This window comes from Loxodonta africana, chromosome 11 (assembly GCF_030014295.1).
Source record: "Loxodonta africana isolate mLoxAfr1 chromosome 11, mLoxAfr1.hap2, whole genome shotgun sequence".
Taxonomy (NCBI): Eukaryota; Metazoa; Chordata; class Mammalia; order Proboscidea; family Elephantidae; genus Loxodonta; species Loxodonta africana.
Window position 1 is genome coordinate 22,649,645 of NC_087352.1, and position 8,809 is coordinate 22,658,453.

General features: G+C 44.9%; 1 protein-coding gene across 1 annotated transcript; it reads right to left on the reverse strand.

Annotated features, from left to right (window-relative positions):
- Positions 1 to 224: 224 nt before the first annotated feature.
- Positions 225 to 7,679, reverse strand: LOC100659608 (cationic amino acid transporter 3-like). The gene is made up of 6 exons (XM_064294221.1): positions 7,610 to 7,679; positions 4,548 to 4,894; positions 3,845 to 4,026; positions 3,485 to 3,651; positions 1,773 to 1,881; positions 225 to 1,604 (listed from the first exon to the last, which is right to left on the reverse strand). The coding sequence occupies exons 1-6, from the start codon at positions 7,664 to 7,666 to the stop codon at positions 1,486 to 1,488; spliced, it is 981 nt and encodes a 326-aa protein (XP_064150291.1). The 5' UTR covers positions 7,667 to 7,679; the 3' UTR covers positions 225 to 1,485.
- Positions 7,680 to 8,809: the final 1,130 nt, after the last annotated feature.

An 8,809-nucleotide genomic window follows, 5' to 3' on the forward strand; every position in this document is an offset into this window, starting at 1 on the left:
TCAACTACTAACCAAAAGTTTGGGCTCAAATCCACCCAGGGACACCTTGGAAGAGAGAGCTGTCAACTTCTGAAAGAGCACAGCCATTGAAAACTCTGTGGAGTGCAGTTCTACTCTGAAACACATAGGGTCACTGTGAGTCAGAATTGACTCAACTACATCTGGTTTGGTTTGGTTTGATTTACAACCACGTTCATGGAAGCATAGTTCTTAATAGCCAAGAACTGGAACTACAACTACGTGAAACAACATGGCTGAATCTCACATCATATTGAACAAAAAAGTACAGTATATGTCTGGAATTCAACAAGTTCAATATGCACTTAGAGTTCAGCAAGTGTTTGTAATCAGAATAGTGGTTACCTCAGGGGGTAATAACTGGAAAAAGGGCCCAAAAGGTGCTTTTTCAGCCTTGAAAACCCTATGGAGCACAGTTCTACTGTGACATACATGGTGTTGCCCTTAGTAGGAATCAACAACTGACAACAGCAACACCACCAGAGGCCTCTAGCTGCCTACAAAATCCAAAAACATGCTTATTGTGTGTAGGTAAGATTCTATTTCTCTGTCTAGGTGCTGGCTACACTATTGTATTTACTTTGTGAAATCCACCTTGCTGTAGACTTACAGAAAATGTACTTTTCGGGATGTATGTTGTTAGGTGCCGTCGAGTTGGTTCCAAGTCATAGTGACCCTATGTACCACAGAACGAAACGCTGCCTGGTCCTACGCCATGCTCACAACTGTTATGCTTGAGCACGTTGTTGCTGTCACTGTGTCAGTCCGTCTTGTTGAGGGTCTTCCTCTTTTCCATTGACCCGGTACTTTACCAAGCATGTTATCCTTCTCCAGAGACTGATCCATCCTGACAACATGTCCAAAGTATGTAAGACACAGTCTCGCCATCCTTGCTTCTAAGAAGCATTCTGGTTGTACGTCTTCTAAGACAGATTTGTTCATTTTTTTGGCAGTCCCTGGTATATTCAGTATTCTTTGCCAACACCAGAATTCAAAGGCATCCGTTCTTCTTCAGTCTTCCTTATTCACTGTCCAGCTTTCACATGCATATGATGTGATTGAAAATACCATGGCTTGGGTCAGGCGTACCTTAGTCTTCAAGGTGATATCTTTGCTTTTCAAAACTTTAAAGAGGTCCTTTGCAGCAGATTTGCCCAATGCAATGCGTCTTTTGATTTCCTGACTGCTGTTTCCATGGGTGTTGATTGTGGATCCAAGTAAAGTGAAATCCTTGACAACTTCAATCTTTTCTCCATTTATCAAGATGTTGCTTATTGAATACATATGTACTTTTAATGTTTTACTTAAAAATTATACAACATTAAAGACATTTTGTCTACTAGAGATAAATAGAAGGCTCTAAACACCCCCATCACCACCACTCTATGGAAATTAAAACTTTACTCTCTGAGCCGAAAGAAACGTCCAGTGTGGTGGAGGGATTCCATGTGGCATCTAGTTTTGTCTTTAGGCCAATTCAGCACTAGGGATGTTTTCATTAACAGTTTGAGAGCTTGAGGTTGTCAGCTGTTGGTCACTCTTCTTTAGGCTGTGTCGGATCCCATATCCAAAATATATAGCAAATCCTAGTAGGGAAATGAGGCAAAGAGGTGAGAAAGTAGTCATTCTCCCTACTTACAAATACTCAATAGGCCTCATCCTTATGGTGTCTGAGACAGTTTTAGGGAAAGGTGATGGTAAGAATGTTTGGCTCAATCACCCAAGGGCCCTCTTTTCCCCAGGAAGCCACTTACCAATCACTATCCAGATTCCGAATCGGACCCAGGTCCCAGAGTTCAACTGCATCATCAAGTAAACATTTACAGAGATGCTCACCAGTGGGAGGAAAGGCAAAGCAGGGACCTGTGTGAAAAGTCAATTAATACCTAAACTTATCACAGAAGTCTGGAAGGGAGATCCCCTACTCCACTTGGGAGGAAGGAACACTCCAGTCTAACTCAAGCTGTGGATCGGTCATCCGTTCTCCAGCGTTTTATTTTCTCAGCACCTATGAAGTCAACCCACCGCAAACTGGCTTTGACCTTCAGAAGTTCACTGGGAACACTGTAGCTGGCATCACCTACAACACCTCTGTGGCTAAATCTAATATTCATATTCCAGTGCTGCTTCATACTGAGTATCCCATTATCTGTCCAGAAGAGACAGGCATTGGAAGATGAAGCTAGTAAAAAACGGAGTTGGGGGGGCGGTCAGGGAATGACCCATTGGCTTTCTCACCTCCCCTTTTCCTGGGCCACTGAAAAATGCTTATGGACTCAACTGGCTCCTTTGCTGTGAGCCCAGGAGAACTGGATGGTGGCCAGCTACTATTACTGAACATTTTGGTCAAAGACACCATAGAAGAAGAAGGAAAAAAAAAGATTCTATAGAAGAATCCTGATCAAATGGGGTGAAATGAGGAACAGATTTTCCAGTTCTAGTGGAATCCAGTTTTCTGGAGCCATGGAAGCCGGATGAACCCCTGAATCTGTTGCCCTGATATAATCTTTAAACCTTAAGCAAAAATACCCCTGAAGTCTTCTTAAAACCAGTTTTTCTTAACTGGTCAAGAATGTCTGCCTTCTCTTAAAACACAATTAAAAAAAAAAAAAGAATGTCTGCCTTGAGTGTTGTGCTCTTTTAAGATCTATCTATACGGGATCAAGCTGACAACAGCAACTCGAAACATTAGATAGGAAACTTAGGGGGGAATGAGTTTATGTTAATGGAAGAGGAACAACTGGGAAAAGGAGGGTGTCACAGATTGAATTGTGTCCCCCAAAAATATCTGTCAACTTAGCGGGGCCATGATTCTCAGCATTGTGTGGCTATCCACCATTTTATGTGATTTCCCTATGTGTTGTAAATCCGATCATGGCGAAATAAGATGGATTATCCGCAGTTATACTGATGAGATCTGCAAGATTAGGTAGTGTTTTAAGCCAATCTCTTTTGAGATATAAAAGCAAGCAGATAGACATGGGAATCTCATACCACCAAGAAGGCCGCGCAGAGAGCAGAGCACATCCTTTGGACCTGACGTTCCTGTGCTGAGATGCTCCCAGACCAAGGGAAGAGTGATGGCAAGGACCTTCCTCCAGAGCCAGCATAGAGAGAAAGCCTTCCCCTGGAGACGGCGCCCTGAATTCAGACTTGTAGCCTACTGGACTGTGAGAGAATAAACTTCTCTTTGTTAAACCCATCCACGTGTGGTATTTCTGTTATAGCAGCACTAGATGACTAAGAGAGAGGGTGAGAATGATCACACAACTTGAGGAATGTAATCAAGGTCACTGAGTTGTACGTGTCACAACTGTTGAATTGGTGTATGATGTGTGCATATTCTCAACAACAATAACAAAAATAAGTTATATATTTAAATGTTTATGGACTTGTTAGACTTCAGAGCTCGCAGAGTTCATTTACTCAAGGTAGGTAGTTCGTGAATATAAAGAAGATCACTAACCTTGAAGTGGAGAGCGGTAGAGTCCTGGGGCTGTCTCCAAATGATGAAAGTGATCCCAGTAATGAACACCAGCAGCAGCACAGCCACTGTTGTATAAACTGGGTCCCCAGAGAATAGATGTCTGAGCCTTTTGGCCAGTATCAGGCACAGGACCATCAGCAGTATGACTGCAAGGGTCAAATTGGGAGAGATCAGGTCCAACTCTAGAAGTCGAATATGTAAAGACCTTGGCCCCTATCCAACCCCAAAACTGCCCGTATCAAAGGGCCATCATCTCTCCAAGATGCCTCCTCAGTACCACACAGTCCCACCCCATCCTTTTAATTTCAGAACACTCCAAAGAGAAACCCCATTGCTCACCAAGCAGAGAGGCACAACCATAGACAATCCGCCCAGATTTCAAAGAGGAGATGGTATTGATGGAGCAATGCAGACTCTCTGCCGCTTGAGGTACAGATTCCAATGGCTTTGGAAGAGAATTCATCTCAAATGTTCCCACCTCTGTTGCCTCATTCTTGCTTAACTTCTGGTCTGGCTGGTACCTGAATTAAAGGTATTAAGGAAATATTCACTTTGAATCTACCCAGTGGCTCTGCAGAAGAAAGACCTGGTGATCTGCTCCCGTAAAGATTACAGCCAGAGTAAAGATTACAGCCAGGAAAATCCTGTGAGGTAGTTCTGCTCTGTCACATGGGGACATTATGAGCTGAGATCAACTTGATGGCACCTAACAACCTCAACTCATTCAATATCAGACAGCCTAATCCACCCTATTCCCCAACCTAAGTGTGACAGTATACTTAGGAGTCGGCATGAAGGCAGAAGAGGAGAAAGACTCCCATCAAAACCCCCTGCCTTCAAGTCGATTCTGACTCATAGCGACCCTGTAGGACAGAGTAGAACTGCCCCATAGAGTTTCCAAGGAGCGCCTGATGGACTCAAACTGCTGACCTTCTGGTTAGTGCAGTAGCACTTAACCACTATGCCACCAGGGTTTCCGGAGGAGGATTAGCCCCCCCCCCCGGAATCCCCATGAGTCTAAGACCCCCAATAAAAGTCTCACCTGAGGACTAGAACAGAAAAGGCCACCATGGAGTAAGAAAGCAGAGTCCCAATTGATGTGAGGTCCACAAGATCACTGAGCTCAAAGACGAATGCCATGAGTGCTAGAATTAAAGGACAAGAAAAAAGAGGTGGAGAGTAAGAAACTACTGGAAGTATCCAAGTCAAGGACATTGATAAAAAGAAGATGCAGATTTTATCATTCCACCTGCAATGATTCCAGAGACCAGGGTCGCCATGACAGGGGTATGTGTACGGGCATGGATCCGGGCGAGACTTCGAAAAAGGAGTCCATCCTCTGCCATTGCATAGATCACCCGAGGTATGGGGAACATGGCACCCAGGAGGCTAGAGAAGAAAATGAGAACGCATGTGGGGATATGTAAAAGCATTAGGGGAGTGGAAACTAACAAGTGTTGGATAGGTTTTGAGAAACTGGAACACTCATCCATTGGTGGTGGGAATGTAAAACGGTGCAGCTGCTGTGAAAAACAGTTTGGTGGTTCCTCAATAATTGAACAAAGAGCTATCATGTGACCCAGCAATCCCACTCCTGGTTAAACACCCAGAATAAGTGAAAGCAGGAACATTCATTGTAGCACTTTTCACAATAGCCAAAAGGTAGAAACCACCTAAATGTCCATCAACAGATGAATGGATAAACAAAATTTAGTACATACTGTAAAAATGGCTTTGGCTTCTTACCTTGTCTAACTTCACAAGGGGAGAGAAGCAAGACCAACATCAGCCCAAGGCTGATTCCTATGAGGCAGAGGTCTGACATACCTCCTTCTTTCCAACCTTTTTTCCAATTCTGACACCAGCCATCCGTCCCATGGCACTCTCTACTTCTCTGCTGGGTTCGATAATCCATTGCAATGGCCACACATAACTTACAGGCAATAGTCACGATTATGGGGCTTATTAGGGAAGCAACACAGGAGCCCTGGTGGTACAGCAGTTAAGCGCGCATCAGCTAATAGGTCAGTGGTTCAAACCCACCAGTCACTCCACAACAGAAAAATGACAGTCTGCTACCCTAAAAATTTACAGTCTTGGAAACTGTCTTAGTTATCTAGTGCTGCCATAACAAAAATACCATAAGTGGATGGCTTTAACAAACGGATTTATTCCCTCACAGTCTAGAAGGCTAGAAGTCAAAATTCACGGCACCAGTTCCAGGGGATGGTTTTCTCTCTGTGTCGGTTCTAAAGGAAAGTCCTTGTCATCAGTCTTCCTCTAGTCTAGGAGCTTCTTGGCCCAGGGACCCCAGGTCCAAAGGATCCACTCTGCTATAGGCACTTCTATCTTGGTGATATGACACCCCTCTCCTCCCTGCTTCTCTCTTTTATATCTCAAAAGGGACTGACTCAAGATACAACCTAATCCTGTAGATTGAGTCCTGCCTGATTAACATAATTACCTCTAATCCTGCTTCATTAACATCATAGAGGTTATGATTTACAGCACATAGGACATCAAATCACAAAATGGAAGACAACCACACAATACTGGGAATCATGGCCTAGCCAAGTTGACACACATTTTAGGGGGACGCAATTCAATCCATAACAGAAACCCTATGGGGCAATTCTACTTTCCTGTAGGTTCGCTATGAATCAGAATTGAGTCGATGGCTTTGGGTTTGGTTTTGGTTTTAGGGAAGTAATAGGTCGTAACTTGAGATCAGATCAATAGGCTACAATTCAGGATCAGGATCAGAAAGCATGTAGGCAAAGTCACACTTCTTCAGTGCAGGATAGCTCTCTCATCTCCTCTTGGACCTGGAGGGCTCCTTCAGCCTTCTGGGACAGGTTCTTCTAAGCCCCCTGAAGACAAGCTTCTCTTGGCTCCCTAAGGACAGGCTCTTCTCAGGCCCTTCAGGACAGGCCTTGACTCTTGGCCCTTGGCCATTAGCTCTGCTTGAGCCTGGACTTTGTCCTGTTGGTACAAAACTTTTAACTCCACCGTCAAGTGCCCAGAAGCACCCCACTTAGCCAGGAAGCCTCCTGCCCAAAGGCATTCGGCTCTCTCACTCCTTAGGTCAGCAAGCCCAGCTCCACCAAAAAGTGCCTGGAGGCATCCCACTATGCCAGGAAGCCTCCTGCGGAACGAAGGCTCTCAGCTCTCTTTCTCTGTGGGTCAGCACACCCACAGTGGACTCCTTGATCCTTGCCCACCACACCAACCTTCTTGTTCTGCTTCCACCGTTTGTCACCATCTCATGCCGTCTCTGGTGTTACAGCTCACTGTTTCCTGGGTCTAGGAGGTTCTCAGCACAGGGACCTTGGGTGCAAAGTATGCACTCCACTCCTGGCTCTTCTTTTTTGATGGTAGAGAGGTACCCCCTCTGCTCTGGAATTGGCTGTCTTAAGCCTAGCAGGATGGTAAAACTGACCAGTCTCCTTGGTAGGCCACGATTATCTTATTTGCACAGTCACATGCAATCTTTGTGTGGGAGTTATAAGACCATGCATAGCTTAAAGGGCCATATTAAGTATTTCACTGCACTGCATATACATACAATGGAATACTGTGCAATGGTGAAGAGAAATGAAGTCCTGTTGCAAGCCACGACATGGGTGAACCTTGAAAACATGCTGAGAGAAATAAGTCTGGTGCAAAAGAACAAATTCTGTATGAATTCACTTATATGAAGTAAATATATAGAAACCAAAGATTATTAGTGGTTACTAGCGGTGGGAGGGAGGGGAAAAGAAGTTTTTGTTTGGGGGACATTGAGTTTATGACAGTGGATATGGAATATTTTGGATGAGGATAACGAGAATGGTGGCACAACATGAAAAATGGAATCAATGTTACCGAGTTGTAAACGTGGAAGTTGTAGTGTTGCTGTGTATGTTTTTTAATTAAAAAAAAAAAAAGGCATGAGATGACTGGAACTTCTCCCCAGCCTATGTTGAGGAAGGCATCTCTTCTGGTGGTTGGAACTTCTGCTCCCTAACTTATGTGGAGAAAGGTGTCTTTTCCTCTCACCCCACAATTTCGAGGGCTGGGATACCTGACAGTGAGAGTAGACCGAGAAAACCTTTTGACACTGACCTGGATGAAAGGGCACTGAGGGAGCCAACAGCCACCAAATATCTGGCAGGGGCCCATCCAACATAGAGAAAAGCCGCCGGCAAGGGGCTCTCAGGATGGATCTGGTAGTAAGGCATCATGAGAGTGAGTGCTGCAGAGACGCCAAAATATGCCAGAAAGCAGATGAAGATCGAGAATACGATGCCCAGGGGGATGGATCGCTGAGGATTCCGAGCTTCTTCCCCTATAGGATGGGCGTTAAAGTGTTGGTCAGGAAAACACACTGAGGTAAAGGCACAAAATCTTCCCTCTTGCAGGGGCACGGAGACACCATGTGACAGAGTAGAACTGCCCTATAGGGTTTCCTAAGCTGTCATATTTACAGAGCAGATCTCCAGGTCCTTCTCCTGTGTAGATGCTGAGTGGGTTAGAACCGTCAACCCTTCTGTTAGCAGCTGAGCACTTAACCATTGCCCCACTAGGGCTCAAATCTTCCCTCTTTCATCCCCCAAATCAGGCAAGCCTTCTGCCAAATCTACGCAGTCCAATACTGGCAGGCCAAACTGTGCCCAAAGCCCTGATGGAACCAAATGACCATTGTTACCTGTAGTGGCAATGCAATCAAAACCAGCAAATGCAAAGAAACATGTAGCTGCTCCGTGGAGAATCCCTTCAAAGCCAAAAGGCATAAATCCACCAGAGCCCAGAGGACCTAAGCTATGGTGAGAAAAGGAATGAGAAACATGGGTGAGGTGTGTTTAGCATCTCTGCTGGACTGCTCAGTTAATATCACAGCCCTAGGGTCCCATCCCTGCCACCACCACCGTCTGGATCCAAATCCCCCTTATTGTTGATTTTCAGCTTACAGTGATACCATGTGACAGAGTAGAACTGTCCCATGGGGTTTTCTTGGCTGAAATCTTTATGGCATGATGCCCTCCTTCAGGGACTGGTCCCTCCTGATGACATGTCCAAAGTAAGTGAAATAAAGTCTCGCCATCCTCTCTTCTAAGGAGCCTTCTGGCTGTATTTCTTTGAAGACACATTTGTTCATTCTTCTGGCAGTCCCTGGTATATTCAAAATTCTCTGCCAACATTGTAATTTTGATGCATGTTATCAGGAGGGACCAGTCCTTGAAGAAGCACATCATGCTTGGAAAAGTAGAGGGTCAGTGAAAAAGAAGAAGACCCTCAAAGAGATGAGTTGACACAGTGGCTGCC